The sequence below is a fragment of the Mustela nivalis genome (genome assembly GCF_964662115.1).
Source record: "Mustela nivalis genome assembly, chromosome: 13".
Classification (NCBI taxonomy): domain Eukaryota; kingdom Metazoa; phylum Chordata; class Mammalia; order Carnivora; family Mustelidae; genus Mustela; species Mustela nivalis.
In genome coordinates this window covers 83,010,273-83,029,805 of record NC_139032.1, presented here as the reverse complement: position 1 = coordinate 83,029,805, position 19,533 = coordinate 83,010,273, and the positions used below count along the sequence as shown (strand labels likewise).

Genomic DNA, 19,533 nt, shown 5'->3' with positions numbered 1-19,533 from the left:
CTGTTTGCCGAGGGACTGTGCTACACAACGGGCTCGCCTCACCTCCCTGTCTAGGGCTATGCTGTGGGACACTCGCAGGGAAAATGCTGGCAGAAGTCATTTCTGACTCCTCACCTGCCTTCTCCAGTGTGGGAGCCCCTCAGGTCTCCCCCAGAGGAGGGGCAGGTGGGTGGAGAGGCTGGGAGGAGGTGGGAGGGATGCTGACCGCAATGGGCAGAAGGAGGGGGTCTGCACTGCCCTGGGCAGGGAAATGCCATCTCAGAGAGAAGAGGAGCCTCGGGGAGCAACTCCCTGGACCACAGGAGGCTTGGCAGAACCAGGAGCCCAGGAGAGGGCCAAGGTCCCCAGGTCACCTCTATCCCCAGTCCCACCGCCCCCCACCCCAGGGTGCATCAAGGCTGGAAATGGGTGTGGGGGGAGCAGTGAACCACTCTGGAAAGCTCAGAGAAACCCAGGCTCTCTTCTCCAAGTCAGATCAAATTAGGCCACAAACACCTCCCACCCCATGCTAATTTGAGTTTAAAATATTTGAACCACAATAAGCCTCAGCCATCGACAAATCCCTTAAAAAAAAAAAAAAAAAAAAAAACCAGGAGCATAAAATCACATGTTAAAAGAATAAAAATGCATTCGCCCAATTAATTTCCTGAAATCTCATTAAAAAATTTAGCCTGACTAAGTCAGACTTCTGACCTGAATTTTAATCATCTTTACACTGAATGGGTCTTTTTTTTCTCTGATATTTGCAATGCATCATTAATTTTAAGGCAACTGTTTCTGTGATTTTAAAAAGCATACTTCATCAGAATGACATTTCCTGTAAACGAATTTCACCTTTAAAGACATCTGACACCGTGTATAGGGAGTTCTAATGGATTCGGTATATGTGTATATGGTGATGGGTTTTAAGTCTGTGTAACACAAAAGAAGGGCAGGGTTTACACAGAGTCCATATTGTCAGGCTCTTTCCGAGGCCGACCCCACTCAGCTCTCCACAATCTGGTTAATTTCAAACCCAAAGCTCATCTTCCGGCTTGCAGACCTGGGGGCGAGAAGGGGTGCCGTGGGTCCACGGGATGAGGAGACCCCTGGCTCTGCTCCTCAGGACCAAAACGCACCCGGTATTTATCTCGGTTACCTCCCCTGCCCTAGCGGGTTCTGAATAAGGCCTGGTTCCTGGCCAGTGGGAGGATGGGACGAGGAAGAGCCAGGTTTCATGTTATTGGGACAACCACCGCCATGACCATCCTAGCCTGGAGATCTCACTCAGCTCCCAGGGCCATCAGCACATGGGAATAGCATGCAAGGTGCCCAAAACATGGGAGTCACCTGATAACAAAGCCTAGCATCACCTCAGCGCAGCGGGTCCCTCAGGACAGTTCCCGCTGGCTGAGCTCAGAGAAAGCTGAGCTTACACATACCTAAGAGAAGCTGGGTCTGGCCCCAGTGACTAGCATCAGCCAGAAACCTGGGTCCATCCTTGACTCAGCTCTCCCTCATCCCTTCAGCTACCAAGAGCACTTGGTTTCATCCTGCAAGTCTCTGGAATCTTCTCTCCGAATATCCAGCCATTTAAGGCCACAGAATCATCTCACCTGGCAGAAGGCAGCGGCCTCCTCATCTCCTATTTTCATCCCACTTGTGCCATGAGTGCCTGCAACCAGTGATCTTTCTAAAATGCGAGCTCCCTTGTCCACCCGAACCCACTAACGGGCTCGGCCCTCATTCACTATAGACTCAATTCTAAATGACGCAGCCTTTCATACAGACCAGCCATTCCCCATCCCAGCACTGGTATTTAAACCCTTGCCTAACCTGACTGGTCCTGCACCTTCAGGCCTGGCTCCTTCCTCTTCCCGGGATAGCCACCTCTCCCTGTCCTGCCCCAAATCATCGCCAGCCCACCTGTCCTCTCTCTAGAACCTTCCCTGCCCCACCCCCCCCCTGGGCTCCCTCAGCGTCCACCCATCCCTCCGTGGGACCCTGCCCCTTGCACGAGGCCCCACTTCTGGGTCGGGCAGAAAGGAGGCAAGAAACGAGACAAGCATTTGCTGAATTTACAACACGTCAGCAAACACTTCTTGGATTTTAACAGCTGTTAATATGTGGTCGTTAAATCTTACCTAATTGCCAACACTGCTTGGGGAAGATTCTCATAAAGGTTTTGGCCTGTGCGATTCAGATCCAGAAGCGGCCGTCCCATCCTGAGAAGTAAGGCGCATTCCTCTTTCTCTGAACAGGGCCCAATATATCTGAACTTGGCACACCCCACGCAGCTTTGCAAAGACTTTCCAGATGGAAGACACATTAACCAGGCCATTCTCAGACAAGAGCACCTTTTCCCTTCTTGCAAATTCACATGACTCTTAGTCGGTCAGCTCTGTTTCATTCCTGATGAAAAACGCTCTGCCGCGAAGTGGTAAAGTCCTAGAGCATCCGGCCTTAGAGCTCTTCCCCTCAATTACATGCACGCCCTCATTCACTCATTTGAAACCTCAGTAATTTCACTTGTGACTCCACCGGGTTCAGCAAACGTGTTTTAATAAGCGGACGGCTCTCACAGCTAGAAAACTCCCAGAAATGATAAACCACCAGCCTTGGGCACAGAAACTTAACAGAACCAGTTTGAGTGGTTGCTAAGTGGTCCCTTCTACACTGTGGGCATTTCAGCTCTGGGCTCCTGAGCCACGAACATGAAAATGAAGGCTCAAAGAGAAGAATGAAATGAGTGGCACACATTTCCTTAACACCCACGACGTCCGACGCCATGCTGGGGGTTTAGAGTAGTCCATCTCACTTAGTCTTCATAGCCCCATTTCACAGATGAGGAAATGGAGGCTCAACTCATTTACCAGCTGTGGCCTGGCTAGTGAGGGCTGGAGTTGGGATCTGAGCCCCACCTGGTCTAGACCGAGTGCAGGACTCTCGCCATCGAGAGCCCCAGCTCCTTTTTCTAAGGATGATTTCAGGGAAACAGCAGGGCCTCCTGCCTTCAAGGAAAATGCCTCTGCTGTCAATCTGAGGTGTTTCTATGTCCCGAAACAGGCAAGATTGGGGCCACGATGTCTCCCCAGACGGTGTTTAAATACCTGCACTTCATGAGCAGAGGAGAGAGGAAGTGGCTGCCTGGCCTCATTCCCTTCTCGCCCCGCCCCATGCCATGCTGGTGTCTACACGGCTGCGCACCCTGGTTTGGCAACCCCGGCCAGATGCTGGTGGGACGCAGGGCTCCTTTGCTAACGGCCGCTGCCCAACGACGGGAATCGTGTCTAATTCCACTTAACTGTGTCATTACCCACTCCAACATGTGCAACCAGACGCCCGGACGCCGCCGCCCGCCGCCGCCTTGCCTTGTTTGCGAAATAATTACGGGGCTCTCTCCTCTGCCAAATGAGGCTGTAATTAACCCTAATTGCTCAAAATGCAACTGGCTAATTCTGGGAGATTAATCAAGGGGGACTCAATTGTTAGTGAATGACTTAATATGACAAATTGCTACATTACCCGAGGAGGCTGCACTGGCCCCAGCATCAGTGAGCTGTCTTGGTGGACTCGGCACCAGCAGCATCCACGGGCCTTTGGGCTTTCTGGGATCTACCTCCCCAAATTCCACCTGGGAAATGGGCCCATGTCCCATCCAGTAATGGGAGTGGAAAGCACCAACAGGGCAGATGCCCTAGGACACTGTGTGTGTGTCGGGGGCGGGGGTGTGCATGTGCACACAGACACATGCGTGCGGGCCTACACACACACTAGTCTACTAGTTCACATGTCTCACCCCTGTGTGAATCTATAAAATTGTTCCTTCTTTTGGGCTGATGGAGTCCCACACAGGGAACATGGGTTGATGAAAACTCAGGTGTAGGAGAAGGATCTCAGACTCAGCTGCCTCCTTGACCAGGCGCTTTTGTGCAGTGCACAACCGCACAACTGCACATGGCAGCCCTGGCCAAGTGGGTCAAACAGCAGTCCACCTGACGTCCTCCAACAGGAAGGAGTACTTAGAGGTTGCGACGAGCCTTCTGGGACTCAAAAAGGTAGCTGTCTCAAAGTTTCCCCCTGATTTGGGTCTCCTAGCTTTGGGGAAAAAGCCAACCCTAAACATGACTTTTCATCATCCCAGGCTGTCCCCAGGGACCCACAGCACCTGGCCCTGTCTGACCTGGCCTGCCTGCCCCCACTAGACCTCTGCGTCCCAATTCCTCAAGGTGGCCTCTCTGGCCATCTAGGTTGGATCATGTGCTTTCTGGAGCTACAAGGGTCCCTGAGTTTCTTCTGCCCTGTTTCCTCCCTTTCTCTCCCATGAGGCTGTGTGCCTTCTAAGAGCAGACCTGCCTCTTCCCCACACACAGCCACATGTATCTGCTGTTCATGAACTCAGCTGGCATCGAGGGGCTCCTCTGGGCCTGGCCTGGGATGATGGGATGGGTATAGCCTCGCCCCAGACGTCCCATTTAGGAACAGGAACCAGTTCCCCAGTGGGATGCTGTGGCCAGAGCCCAGTGCCTGGGCCGCACAGGGGAGGGAATGGGAGGGAACAGGAAGGCTCCCTAGAAGCTGCAGCATTTGGACCAAGGCCTGGAGGAGGAGCGGGGAGAGGCCCTCCAGACCCAGGAAACAGCACATTCAAAACCCGCAAAGGATGCATGAGCTGGGGAACCCAGAAGCCACCTTCGGAAAAGCTGCGCGAGGCGGCCTGGCTCTCTGAGGATCTGCAGAGCGTGAGGCAGGTGTAAAGAAACCAGTGCCCTGAGGCTCTGTTGGTTCTAGACGAAGAGGGCTGAAGAGGGCCAGGACAGAGCTAAAACCAAAAAGGGAAGCTGACTTCAGCTGAGAGTGAGGAAGCTGAGAGTGAGGAAGCACTTTCTGACCCCACGCACGGGCTGCCTGTTCCCCAGAGCCCCTCACTCTCTCCTCTCTCCTGGCCTTTCTAAGCAGCCCTGATCCCGCTGAGACAAAGTTGTTCCATTCACAGGGAAATCCTGGAGTCCGGCCCAGAGAAGGCGTCTCTGAGTGCTGCTGAGTGGTGTCAGGGCTGACCAGGTTGGTACTGAGCTGCACTCCCACCCTTGGAAACATTCCAGAAATGACTCCGTCTGGGTGGGGTAGTCAGGGACCCGAGCTCCTTGACGAGGCCCCAGCGCTCTGCAGACAAAGGGCTCACCTGTGGGTCCGGGGCATGGGCAGGCCCTGGGCTGTGGCAGAAGTTGTTCGGGCTCCCTCCAGGGGGCATGTGGCTGGGCTGTCCGGCCATCCTGCATGCCAGCCTCACGGCGCACGGGGCTGCAAAAGAAAACGCAGGCTTTCTTAGACGCATGCCTGTTCACCTTCTCCCCTTGACGGCCCTGGGCTGGGGGACGTGCGTCCGTTCACCCCATGTTCTGGCGGGGGTCAAGAGCCCACGTGACACACCTTCCCTGCAGTACCCCGTCTGACAAGGTTGCGAGGGTTGTCCCCACTGCGGGGAGGGGAAACAGGCTCTGCGCAGGGCACAGTCTAAAGGCATCCCCTCTGCCCCAACCCGGCCAGCAAAGGAGATGCCCATTCAACTCCACAAGTACTAGGCTCCACAGCCTGGTTCTTACTTTTTTTTTTTCTTTAAAGATTTTATTCACTTATTTATTTGAGAGAGAAAGAGATAGTGAGAGAGAGCACAAGCAAGGAGGAAAGGGAGAAGCAGGCTCCTTGTTGAGCAGGGAGCCTGATGTGGGGCTCCATCCCAGAACCCTGGGATCATGACCTGAGCTGAAGGCAGACGCCTAAGCAATTGAGCCACCCAGGCTTCCCACCAAAGTCTTGTTCTTTCCCATTATTGTCCTCCCTGTCTCCTGGGGGCAGTTACAAAGCCCTGCCCCCATGACCACCCCCACAAAAACCCAGGTTGACCACTTGGGTGGCCAGGAGAGAGACGCTGAGTCAGACTGTGTAGCAGCAGCAGGAAGGACCCAACATCTCCATCCTTGCTGGGCCCTGGTGCTCCAAGTGCAGGGAAGGCCAAGGCCATGGGTTCCCCCTCATAGGCATAAACCTCTGGGCAGGTGCAGAGCCCTCTGCACAAGGGAGCAGTCCCCTGCACCTCCAGGGTTTGGGCTGCCATGTCAGAGGCCCCTACGAGAGTCAAGGTTGCTAGCTGCCAGTTGCCATGGTAACCCCAGCTGACTGAGCGACCACTCTGTGCCCGGGCCTGAGCGAAATGTCATCTAAGAATCACTCCCGATGCCAGCCTCCCTGGCAGAGCGCTGCCTCTGGGGCAGGGCCCAAGGCTGAGGCACAGAGAAGCACTGTACAGCTGGAGGTGAGAGCCGGCACCTGGCCACTGCGTGCAACCCTCCGGGACGCAAGGGGAAAAGCCCTCCTCCTTGGGAGGAGAGCCTGTCCTGGAGCCATAGGCGTTTCTGCAGCACCTCCTGGGTCCCGGGCCAGGCCGGGGCTCCCACAGGGCTGCGGAGAATAAAAGGGGCCAATGCCCAGGAGGTCCCTGTTGTAGAGTAGGCATGGGTAAGGGGCCCCTGAATCTGGTGGCTGCTGCTGCTTCTGCCAGACCCCCCCCCCCGCCCCCGGCTGCCCCACAGACTCCACACGCCCCAAACAGAGCCCCTCAAGACTGACCCAGTGTTGGAGCAGCTTTGTCTATCCAGAGTCCCTAGGAACTGGCAGCCCCTAGGACAACTATTAATCAATGACCAAGGGGTCCAGTGTGAAAGTGCCCTTGGCTGGGTCAGGACACTCAGACAGTGGGAGGCGTGACTCACGCTCCGGGCCCTGGGTGGAGGCCGCGGGTTTGGTGCGAGATCACACCCCAGCTCGTGGCTTCTCCCACTCCCTCATAGTTTGCTCACTCGCAAGGCCTGCGTCTGGAGAACCAACCGAAGACAGCACTTTCTCCCGGCCTCTGCCTCTCTCCATCTACACCCAGCAGCCAAGCCCCAGGCTGAGAGCCGTCCCCGGGTCCAGCGGTTCGGCAAGCTCCGCTGCACAGACCTCCCAAGTCAAGGCGCACCCTCGTGCACACGGGCGTCCTGGCGGCGGGAGAGGAATCTTCCTTTCCTTCTCCGGCCGCCGCGGGTGGCATCCAGCCGGCCCAGGCTCAGGGATGTCTGTGATGCCTCATCCAAGGATGTCCCACTGAGCTGCACTCCAGTTCTGCCTCCCTCGCTCTGCCCTCGAAGGTTCCCCAAGCCTCTCTAGGCCTTCTGGGGTCCAGCACCCACTCTTCCTCGGTGCCCTTAGGGCAGGCCGACTCCTCCCTCACACGCCGAACACGGGCAGCTCCTTCGGGGTAAAGCTGCTCTGGAGCACACAGGAGATGGAAGAAAGCAAGGCTACCAGACTCGGGCTCACAGGGGAGCCCTCGGCAGTGGGGAGTGCGCGCGCGGCGAGGGCTGTGTCCGGCCAGGCGTGGCCCGTGCTGTCGCCTGGTTGTGAAGCTGCCAGCCCTGAGCCAGGTTCAACCCACAGACATGGCATTTTATGGACAGATTTCTTGCTCTCTTTTATCTCTTGGCCTGGATCAAGGGCAGGAGAAGGGTGCTGTGGGGGTGTGTCTGTACTTTGGAGGCCTCTTGCCACCCCCCACCCACCCATTCCCCTGACTCTGTCCCAGTGCGGGACTCACCTCCCACCCCGGCCCCTGGGGCTCCCAGTGCCCATGCCTTGCTCACCAAGCCCTCCTCTGTGAGGGCCACCAAGGCTTCCTGAAATGCAGACGGGACCACGGCCCCCTCGGTGTCTCGCCACCATCTGTGCCTGCGCTCTCACTGCGGAGCGCACACCCGCAGGGGGACACAGTGAGGCCCTGGAGGAAAAGCCCCAGGATAAACACGCAAACACGAGCGGCTTCCGGAGGCGGTGCTGTTACTCGTGGTGGGGTGGGGGGTCGGGGTGGGGGGTATGTGTGCGTGATAAACGGATTCACAGGGAAGAGAATGTAAAATGCGCATGCATTTTAGGATAAAACCCCAGACTCCTGCAGGCTCTGCAAGCTGCACCCCCCAGATCCCTCGGGGTGACATGTTCACCGTCCTCTGCCCTTAGGGAGACCTCCAGGGAGAGGTTGGAGAAGAACTGTCTTCAGCAAGAAGGTTCTGTCTTTATCTCTGCAAGTGTCAAGCCGCCCAGTGGCCAGGCCCACACAGGAGCCCACCCACCGGCCCACAGACTCATGTGGACTACAAACCACAGCGTGCATCTCTACGTCTCCCCCCACCCGCATCTAACCCCACTCAGCCTCTGGGGGCCAGTGGGCCTGGGCCTGCGTCTGCTTCTTGGCCCTGGCCCTCACCAGCTGGGAGACTGGGCAAGTCATACTGGGCAGAGGCTTAGCAGGTGTCTGCCAAGGTCATCTCCACTTGCCCCGTGCGGTTATTAGCGGCACCCTCCCAACAGCTGCACCCGGAGGCTGCAGACTGCACTCTCAGGAGCCCACCCCAGGCCTCACACAGGGCTCCAAGAGCACGGCTGAGGGGTCCCTGGTCTCATCAGAAATACCAGCAACAATAATGATGAGTCAACAGATGTGTGCCCTGATCACGCGAGGCCTTGCTCTGCACACTTTACCTCTTAGCCCCTCTCATTTAAGAGACCCTGTCTCTCATGGGATAGGGTCTATTATTGTCCCATTTTACAGAATGGAAAACGGAGGCACAGGGAGGTTAAGAGATCTGCCCAGATCGGTGGCAGTGGAGCCACGACTCAGAGCCCTGGTGGCGTCTTTGTCCAAAACCACCATGCTGCTCTCCTCCCAAGCTCTCAGTGACAATCCTCTTTTTTCCTTACACACAAGGTGGAGAACTTCCGACGTCATCTCCCCACCGAACAAGCCCCTTTCCTCAAAAATAGGGCCTGAGCTGAGTGGGCAGGGGTAGTCCCAAGGCTGGAGGGCCACAAGGGGCCATTTCCCATCACAGGGGCCTCAGGGGCATGAGCCCCTGGAGTCCGGGCCCTCTGGGACAGCATCACGATGACGCAGCTCTGCTGTCCATGGTACCTTTTCTGCCAACGCCCTGGAGCTTTGGTTAAGTTACTGTTCCAGGAAAGAAGTGGCCAAGGAGGATTCTGCAAGTCACAGTCTCCGAGTGTCAGAGAGGGACACTGCAAAGGGGAAGGAGGAAGGGAGAGGAAGGGTGGAGAGGAGGTGGGGGAGGACAGGCAGGGTGGGGTGGCAGGGAGGGAGGCAGGAAGGGAAGGGGGGATGTTTGGGAGGAAGGCAATGAAGGCTCTCCGAACACTGCCGGTGCGCCAGACCTTTCCCATGCATCCTGGGGCTCTTGGTAGACCCATTTTATGGATGAGGAAACAGGCCCAGAGAGAGGAAGCTCAATGTAGTGAGGCCAGTGAGCTACACAGGGGAGATTTGCTCTCAGTGACTCCAAAGCCCCTCCTGGGTCCAAGATACCCCTGCCTCTTGCTCTCCCGAGTGCTACATTTGCAGAGATGGCATTCTGTCTGTACCCCAGTGGAAGCCCAACCCCTTTGCTGGAGATTCCTGCCCCAAACTTTTTCTTAGGGGGTGTGGATGCAGAAAGACCAAGGCAGAGATTCAGAGTGCTGAGCCACGGAGCGTGGGGAAAGCCCTTCAGCACACACACGCCTCCCTGGGCAGCCCAGGGCACTGGCAGCCTGGGCCAGGCAGCTCCTGCCAAGTCACAGAACAATGAGGTCCAGGCTGCCAAGCTCAAGTCAGGGGCCAAAAATGCATGGAATGTGAGACCCAGGCACAGGCTGCACTGAGGACCTTTCTTCCGTGGGGAACCACAGCCCTGCATTTTGGAGGCACCACGAACGCCTAGTGCAGTTCCCAGCCCGGGCTCCCCACATGCGCGTGTCCCCCAGGGGCCCAGGAACCAAATCAGGATGCGCCCAAGGGTTCAGCGAGGCTGCCGGGGAGCCCCAGTGCCCTGGCTCAAATCCTGGCCGGGCTTCATTTTGCCATGCAGTGACTCAGTTTCCTCTTCTGGAAAGTGAGATGTTCCTCTGACGATCGAGAGGACCGAATGTGTTCACAGATGAGAACTCCCTCCAGCAGAGCCTGACACACGTGAATGTCCTTGGAGACTCTGTCATCTGCACTAACCCTCACTGGGCAGCGGACGAGCGGCAGACGTGGGGCCTGGGGCTCAGAGAACGGTGGGGACTTGCCTAGGGCCACATAGCTGGTGAGCAACAGAGCCGGGGCTGTTGGCTCCCAGGTCAGGCTTCATCGGCCTCACCACATGTCCTCTTTGGGACCACTCTGGAACAAATGCCTCCATGGCTAATGTGAGCCGTGGCTACCTTTGCAAAGCACCATGACCCTCTCCTCACGGCCTGGCCTTCAGCTGGAGCTCCTACTTACGCGGGCCTTGGGTTTCCTTCAAGCATCCCCGGAAGGGGCTTCCTCCTGGGCTGGGTGAGGAGGCTTCTCCAAGGGCCTTTCTGTCCCCTGGATAGACTGTCACCTGGCCGTTGCCTCCCAATTTCTGGAAACTTCATCTAGAGGCGTCGTGTCCCTCCTTTCCCTACTGTGAAATGATGCAGGTCGTGGAGGCTGGTGGCCCACAGAGGCCCTTACCCTCCCCCCGAAAGACGACTTGAGACCCCAGGAAGGCTCAGGGCAGGTTTGGGGGTCTATGCATGTGAGGCTCTGTATGTTGGGGGGGGTCTCGTGGTGATGTATTCATACACCATGTGGGGTCAAGTATTTGATCACGTTTCACTTTGTTCTCAGACCCTGAGGTGGAAACAGTGTGTCCTGCCTGCCTTTTCTTAAACGTATGTGCTCACATCTGCATGCGGTCAGGTTTCTCCCGGCGGCCACAAGGCCACATTCTCGCTGCGTCAGCTGAGGCGGGCACGTCACCTGGACGCCGCACCCCAGGCCAGTTTCCCTGAGGAAGGCTTCTCCTCTTCTCAGCCCTTCCAGAGTGGTGAGCAGCTTCACGGGTTGTTTTCCCAAAGCAGGAAACTAGCGCGGTGACTTCACAACCTCCCTCCACAGTCCTCTTTCCTCCCTGAGTAAGTGACCCTGAGTGACCCAACACGGGCACCAGGTGTGGGCACCTGGGGGTTATTTCCACTCGGCCAGTAGGCCCCTGGTGGCAGAAGCCCAGGACAGGTGCCTGCTGCCGGAGAGGAGAGGTGCCACAGGCCAGCCCGGCCCAACACACCCCTGCAGGCCCCTTCGCGAGGGGAGATCGGAGGCCCAGCAAGGAGACACTGCAGCTCCTGGAGCCCGGCCACGGGTGGGGTCAAGGCAGGACCAGCTTCGGCCTCAGACAACACCCACATGAAGCGCCTCCCCTGAGCTGAGTGATCAGAGTAGCTCCCAGGCAGCCCCAGAGGGGCCGGCGCTCCCATTCTGCAGACGAGGAAAGAGGCTTTGAGGAGAAACGGGACTTGCCAGAGTCTACATGCCGGAGAACGCTGCCTTTACACTCGCTTCCTGGACCAGCAAGGCTGTGAGCCCCCAAAGAAACCCGACTTCATGTCTGAGTGCAAGGGCCTGGGGCCGGAAGGAACATCCTGCACACGCAGACGGGTTGGCAGCGAGCGCAGGACAGCAGCGCCCCCCGCCCCCAACTAACGCGGCACATGCTGTGTACTCAGCAGGCACACGCCAAGTGCTGCGCATACCTCGTTCCCTCGTGGGCTCGCTAGGTGGGGGCTGCTAAGATCCACCTGGTGTAGAAGAGGATACAGAAGTTCAGACTGGTTAAGGGATGGGCCCCAGGTCACACAGCAGGCCATGGGCAGGACTAACACTTGGAACCGAGTCTGCCGGACTCCCCTAGTCCACACTGCCTTGGAAGAGAGAACGAATGAATGAATTCCAGTCCAGAGGTTTGGCTCCAGCTGCTGTGTCCTCCCGCTACCCCAGCCCCACTTCTCTTCTGGTCTTGGGATAAGCAGACGTTACCCATTCATCATTTGACAGGAAGCAGCCAGATCTCGGGCCAGAGTCACGGGGGCCTGGGAGCCATAGGGGATAAGCCACAGATGGCGTCTGGTTTCCTGACTGGTCCTAGGTCCCCTCGCTCCCCACCCCCAAAGCCAAACATGCTGCTTGGATGTCTAAGCTTCAGGACCTGCAGGAGCCTGTCTTCTCTAAGACCCGGGGCCATGACCAGCCTCTTCACAGGGAGGGTCTTGCAGAACCCGGGGCCGCTGATCTCCTGCTTGCTAAGCCAACCTCCAACCCACGGCAGGAAGGCTCCCCTCTCCCCCAGTCCCTAACACACCTGTCACAATCTGCAGCTCCCACCCGAAGGTCCCCAAGACAAGACCCGTAGGCCTGCACAAGGCATTCCAAGTTCTGCCCAGCTGGCCTGGGCCTGCCTCCTACCTTTCCCAACTCTTCCACTCCAACCCCAGGCCCCTGAGCAGAGGGGCGTCCCCCTTCCCAACCACACACACCCACGGGGATCCTAGGATGGTCACAGGCAAAGTCACACACGTACAGCAGGACCAGATCCTGGGTCCTACTGAGGATCGACACCTCCTGTGGGTTCCCGGGCAAGTCACGCCTTGTCTGTCTCCATCCATAAAGAAGAAACAGTCGGACCCCAAAGAGTGGGTGTGCAGGGGCAGCTGGGGACTACGCAGGCCCCTCTTCCCCCTCTACTGGTGTCCACACAGCAGAGTCCTTCCCTAAGCCCACCGTATGGGCACCAACTGGTTCCTAGGCCATCCTCTCTTCCTCCTCTGCAGGCCTTCGGAGCAGGAGCCAACGTCTGCCGTCATCTTGAAACCACAGGTCCCTTGCCTGGGGCCTGGATGCACACACTTCGGACCAGTCAGGGATAGAGGGTCGGCGGTTCCTGCCCTGCCTCTGGAGCCCCAGGCAAGGAGCACACGCCCTCCTGTGTGTGGTTCCCACCGTCTGAGCTCTGGCAGAAGTCACCAAGCCATTCAAAACACACCTCCCCTCCCACGGCACGGCTGCCCAGAGCCTTTTTAAAATTGAGAAGGTCCCTAAGCACCTTTCATTTCCTCCTACTAGGATAATAAAACTCAATTCTGGAAGAAAAAAAAATTGTAGGCGCTGTAAACATCTCATCTTTCAGGAAAGGAGCAACAAGGCCGTTGGTTTATGTCCAGGAAGGTCTCTGGTTCCGGGACCCGGTGAAGGCCATGCTTCATCCCACCCACTTGGAAGACGAAGATATCCGGCACTTTCTAAGTGCCAAGGAGTTAAAAGGCCGCACCTCCGCACAGCCCTGCGGGGATGTCTGCAACAACCCTGTCTTACAGAAGAAGAAATCAAGGCACAGATAAGGGGCCCACCGAGCCCCTGGCTCTAGCAGATGGCAAGCGCTGTGTTTAAACCCAGGCCTAACTCTCTTAAGTCTGGGTTTTCATCTCATGTGCTTGGGGCAAGCCCTGCAGACTGGAGCCAGAGGAAGGTGGGATCTCGGCCTGCTGGGAATGTCATACCCTTTGGGCAGTGCCCCCGTGCTGAGGACCCCTAGCCCTCTGATAAATGAACTCATTCTCTCCTCCAGGCCTTAGCAGACTCTACCAGAATGAAGTGCCTCTGGCAAATCCGGCTCCTTCTTCAGAGCTGGAGCGGGGGTACCTCCTCCAAGCAGTCTTCCTGGACTCCCCCGGTCAGTGACTCCCTGGCTCCACAGTGTTTGTACCCGTGTTGTCACTGCCTGCTCACGTTTTTCTCTCGCCAACCGGAGATTTCCGCAAAGGCAGAGACCAAGCCACTCACCTTTGTGGCTCCAGCAGGCCACAAAGGTAGGGCCAGGTTAAAGGCTGCTGACCCGGTCTGTAAACACCAGAGGCCAGGAAGGAAAAGCCTGGGGCCCCAGGTCGGCTCCTTCCGGGGGCCGCGGGGAACGGGCAGTTTCAGGGAGAAATTCCTCTACCCCCCCCCCGCCATCCTGTCCCAGACCGTGGCTTCAGCCCTGACAACCAGTAACGGAAGGAGGAAACCCAGCGGGGCAGCCCCCAGCCTCAGAGTTCGTAAGAAGTTGGTGCCAGGCCCCAGGAGAACGACCATAATCCCAGAGACGGCAGTTTCTGGTGGGAGAGTCTTGCGGAGAACTCACCACTCAGACATCAGAAACGAGCCCAGGCAGCCAAAACTCATCCCAGAAGGGGAAAAAAATGGCTTTTTCTGCTTCCCTCGTAACCTCAGGCGTTCTGGCAAAGCCCGTGATCACTCAGTGTGAAGCCCCTGGTTGGCAATGGTCCTCACCGCCCACCTGGGCGGCGACAAAGGTCATGCCAGGCCGAGGGCGCTCACCCGCCGGCAGCCCCCACCTGGCCGACAATCGAGGGGGGCGGTGGTGGCAGAGGCTCGGCCAGGCCAGGTTCCCCAGGAGCCCAGGCTCCAGAAGTCTCTCCCAAAGGCCTCCCTGCCACTGGCCAGGCGCACCCTCAGGGCAAGGGTGGTGGCCCCAGGCGGCAGGAAAGAGTGAGGGGTTCCCCGCGGCCAGGGGCAGGGCAAAGGCCAGTACCTTGCAAAGTGGCTCCTGAAGGGCTCAGGAGGAGGGCTGCTCAGCTCAGGTGGAGGGTAGATGTGTGGTACAGCGGCCTCTGGGGACCTGGGCAGCCTCGCTGTGCCAGGGCGGCTGAAGGAAGAGGGGCTGGCCCTGTCTCGGTACGGGACTTCCCCTGCCCAAGACTCCCATCCCCAGCCACGGCCAAAAGGAAACTCCCCCACCACGCGCTGCTCCAAAAATAGCTCCGCTGTCACCTCCGTGGTGACTGGAACTTGTCACAGCCGCCAGGGAGCCCGCTGCTCCCCAGGGACGGGCATCTGATGGCCGTGGCCACCAGTCTAGGAGAAAACACTGTGTGCCCCACACCAACAGGCTTGGACCGCCTTCAGTCCTGCTCCCCCATTTTATCTCCCAGGAAACTGAGGCTGGAGGACTAGCGACTTGCTAGGGCCGTGAGCCCAGCCGTGGCAGCACCTGGCTGGGCCCCAGCCTCCCTAACTCATCCCAGGCAAAGCTTGCTCTGCAGGCTCTTTATGAAGGCCTCGCCCCCAACCCGGAACCAGGCACCCTGACAGCAGACGACAGGACTAAACCAGCCTGGGCTTCGGGAGTGCCGAGGTACCCTTCCCACGTCCCTTGGACTCCAGCCCCACCCATCCCTAATGGGGCCCACCAAGTGCTAAGAAGTATAAAAGTCCTTGCTGTCCCTTTAAAAGCCTTACCCTCTCTAGTCTCTTCCTTTGTAAGGGGGGCCAAATATATCTGTTGCCTGCAGGCGAGAGCTCTGGTAGGCGGCCACCGTGGGTTTGAGTCCTGGCTCTGCCATGTCCCAACAGATATCAGTATTACATTCTTATTCGGGCCCCATACCCTCTGAACAAGACCACGGATCCAGGAACCAGGACTCGGGGTGTTCCTAACTTCCCTCCCTCCCTAGGTCTTCCCAGCTGCTGTCTGCGCAGGGCCTGGGCTGATGTTCACTCAAAACCCCCTTGCTTGCCTCTGCAGGAGAGAACCCCTGAACCCAGAAACAGATTCAGAAACCAGAAAAGAACATGAAACGTGCCCGCTGGAAAAGGACGGCCGGATTCTCACTTTGGGCCAGGCGAGGTCCTGGACAGCTGCTTACACCAGGGAGAGGCTGAGCTGGCGTACGTGAATGGGCAGGTTCAGAAGCAGAGGGGAACGGCACTCTGCAGCGGGCTCAGAGCCGGGGACCTGCGCGTATATGGGAGGAAGCGGGAAGGCTCCAGGCTGGCCCCAACCCTCGGTCTCCCGTCTCCGAGAAGCACTCCCGCGGCGGACACCTGCCTCCCTCCTCCAGAGCGAGAGCCACCTCCACCCTAGGCACCACCTCCCCCCCGTGCCCCATCTGCAGCCCGAGCGCTGGGACTGACACAGGCATATGGCAGCTGAGGCCCCAGAGGACACACCGAGCCGGATCCTGGCACTGCAGCTCGGCCACCTGCCAACATACCTTCCCCGCTGGCCGGGCCCAACTGTCGGGCATATGCCAGGTGCTGGCCCCCTGGGTGGCTGCTGCTGGGCCCAGGCCAGCCTTCCCCAGGCCTGTGGGCTAGGGCCCCCACCCAGGCCCTGGTACATGCCACACGCCTCAAGGACACTCCTCCATGACCCAACTATATGGGTGGGTGTCATCAGCCTTGACTCAAGAGGAAGCTCCCGACGGGCCAGGTCAGGCCCCCGAGTTGGGCACCTTCTGTCTAAACCTTGTTTTTCTTCTGTTTCTGGGCTCCTGTCTCCTGGAGAGGAATTCTCCCCAGGGCAGGGACCTGCCTCTAGGGGCTCCTGTGCTCCTGCCACCGGGGACACAGCACGGCACCCAGGGAAAACAGATCCACGCTGGGTGAGCCAACCCCGGGGAGCCTTCCTCTTCCTCCTGGGCCTGAGGAGGATGGTGAGGGCAAGAAATTTCCAGAAGTCTAAGTCAGCTCTACTCAGCCTACACGCCCTCCCGCACACATGGTCACTGCTGGTCACTGCCCAGCTATCCACCCTGGACATGGACGAGAGGATAGAGCGGTGCAAAGGGGCTTGGACAGGTACCCCTACCCCTCCACCCACTGCAAGGCTCTCGGAGCCTCCAGAGCCAGCATGCGCCTCCAGCACCGTCCCCACGAGGCCAAGCCCCGCTTCTCCGTCCAGTCCCGCCACCTGGTGTGGGCACCAGAGCAAAGTGCTTCTCTGGGTTGCAAAACCACAGAGGGGGCCATTGCTTCTAATCTGAGCTAATCGAGGCGGCTTCAGGGAGGTGGTGGCACTGGGTTCGGCTGGGACCAAGCAGCCAGGCCGTAAGGAGGCAGAGAGGCAGCCCAGCACAGGCTCTGGAGTCAGAGAGCCTGAAGTTCAAATCCTGCACTGCCTTGGTCCACAGGAGCTCCTCAGGGCAAGTCCCAAAGTCACCTCTTTGCTGTTCCCTCTTCTGCAAACAGGGGGCCAGGTAGGACCCGCCTCTTAGGGCTGTTAAACAAGGACTCACAGGCAAAACACCAGCCTAGGACTACCAGGACCCAGGTATACACCAGAGCTCAGTAAACGGGGCCGCAGCTACCATTATGATTACGGTTATCCTCGTAAAAACCATGCTCATTCAACAGCAAGTATTTCTGGCAGCCCTCTCCGCAAACCGACTGTTCACAAAAAGACAGGGCGGGGAGGGGGGCTCCCATCTCATGGCCAGCTGGACCCCTAGGCCTGCGGATGTGGTAGGAGGCACCCATGGCCTCTGGAGGACCCCCCCCCCCCCCAGAAGGTTGGGAGAGGCCCCACGGGCTCCCTGGCATTCTCTCGGAGGCGGGGAAGTGACAGCAAAGCATTTCACAAAGTCACCAGGACGAGGAATCTGAGCCATCCCCCTCCCCCAGCTGCCTCAGTGAAATAAATCTTGGCTGGCGGCTGGTGAGAGACCCTATATATTTATGTGACGATCGTGCCTCATGATCACAGGGCTCGAGGTTTCGGAAGGCGGCGTGTGGCAGGGACGCCGGTGGTCCTAGGAGACTCACTATTTTCCAGCGACTTTTATTGTCCATTACATCCTGGCGTTTACAGGGCTCTGCTCCGGGCCCGGCAGGAACACCGCACACGGTGGGGCTGGCAGGCCTTACTACTCCAGGCACCGTGTCTGCGGGTCTCATGATCCTGCCCAAGTCTCTGTGTGACACGGAGAACCCAAGACGTTCCGCGGCGCCGGTGGGACAGGACTGGGGATGTGCCCGGAGGCACACATATCCACACCCCAGCCATTTGCCTGCTTCCAGTCTGCTGTCCCAGGCTGGGGGCCACTGCTAAGACTGTGGTCTTCCTTGGGCTTGCAAAGGGGGGGCGGGGGGAGACACACACTGGAGTCTCTGCTGGCTCAGGAGGGCTGTGTGCGACATTCTCAGGGATTTTGTGAGACAGTCCGTGTCACTCTGGTCGCTTGAAATCAAACATGGGAGGAAGATTTACACCATGGAATTTGGCAAATACTACAAGTCCGGGCTTTGGACAAGTCCCTCCCTCCACCGCCTTCCAGGGAACCATTTATTAAAGACTTAACAGCACATCTGGGGAGGGGGTGACCCAGTGGGCCACTTGGGGACACATGAATGTCAGAGTCAAGTGTGAACCCTAACTTCCTCAACCACTGGCCATGTGACGTCAGGTAAGTTATTTCAAGCTTTGAGCCTCAGTTTTCTTATCTGTAAAATGGGGACATACCTAAATTCCCAGGGCCATCATGAAGCTCAGAGGACCTTATGGAAAATTCCCTGTGTGGGGCCTGATTTGTATCAGATGCTTAATAAATCACTTTCTTCACCTATTCATTCGACAATCGCTTGTCCCCCTCCCCACTCCTCTGGCTCCCATGGGCCAGCACTTACTCTACACCTGGCACTGTCTGAGAGAAAGGGACATATGAATGCCCCCGTGGGTGCAAATATTCTTCCCATCTGGACAGTTCTTGAATGTCTGCAAAGGGGTTGATACTTACACCATCTTAGAAAGCAATGTGACAACCTTCCAAGACAGGCAGAGCAGCATTTTTGAGATGGGGGCTCAAGGGTGGGCATTCCTTGCCCGAGGCCACTGTCAGGGGGTAGCATGGTGGGGCTCAGCCCTGAATCCCTACCTCCTGCTCTAGGCCCAGCATGGCACCCATCTCTGAATTCTGGACTGGGTGGACTGGGCCCCTGATGGTGCCAGGCTGACCTCAGAGGCCACACGGAGAGGACAGGAGGACTAGGAGGTGAGGCCAGGTCCTCCAGTCCAGCAACCTGGCTGCTAGTCTTGGTTCCATGGCCTCTTTCCTCCAGGCCCTCCCCTTCCGGGCCCTAGGCTCCCCCTTAAAAGGCTGGGAGGGCTCCAGTTGGGATGCTGCTGGCCCTCCCAGGCCAGCATCTGTCTCCAGGTTTCCTGGCTTGGCCAAAGAAGAGGCCTCAGGAGTATCATCAGCTCCCATGCTCCAGCTGGCTCCCTGGTAAGCCAGGGCCTTGGGGGTGGAAAGGAGAAGGGGAATGAGAAGAGGCAGGACCCCGATCCAGCTACACTGGGCTGGAGATCTCACACCCTGCTGGGCAGAGCTCATCGACCCATTTCACAGAGGAGAAGAGTTAAGCTCAGGGGCCTGACCTTAGGCTGGCGGCACCCAGGGCCCACAGCTGGGGTCCCCGGCAGAGATCAGGAAGCCACCAAAGCCCCTCAGTTCTGACACCCTCGGGGCCCACAGATGCGATGCTCCTGGCCACCCTGGGCTCAACCCAGAGCGGCTGGGGAACCCTTCTGCTGAAATAGGAGAGTGAGAAAAATGCAAGCAATTCAGATGATTCAAGTAACCTTTGAAACTAGGAGGGGGGCGGAAGTGGGTGGCATTTCTGGTGGATTTCACCTCACTTCCTAGAAGGATGCGTCACCGGCTTTTGCTTAGTCAGTGCTCACACGACCGTCAACACCATGGCCCCAGGGTGGCACCTCCTAGCTAACGTGTCCCCGGAGCCATCACAGGCTGGCAGGTGGGCTGTCGGCCCGTCAAGGGAAGGAACGTTTCCATTTCACAGATGGGGAAACTGGGGCCCGGGGTTGGTGGGTGGATGGGCTCAGG

The 19,533-nt window shown here is 57.9% G+C and overlaps 1 protein-coding gene across 2 annotated transcripts in view; it reads right to left on the bottom strand.

Moving 5' to 3' along the window:
- NEK6 (NIMA related kinase 6) overlaps positions 1 to 19,533 on the bottom strand; it is an 81,460-nt gene that overhangs the window by 38,028 nt on the left and 23,899 nt on the right. The window contains exons 1-2 of one of the 2 annotated variants that reach the window (XM_082695595.1): positions 14,445 to 14,634; positions 5,165 to 5,283 (exon numbers count right to left, since the gene is read on the bottom strand). In XM_082695595.1, the coding sequence (XP_082551721.1) occupies positions 5,165 to 5,254 (90 nt within the window). In that variant the 5' untranslated portion in view covers positions 5,255 to 5,283; positions 14,445 to 14,634. Of the gene's footprint in view, positions 1 to 5,164; positions 5,284 to 14,444; positions 14,635 to 19,533 lie in introns of those variants that run through there. The other variant, XM_082695594.1, reaches the window with a different exon arrangement.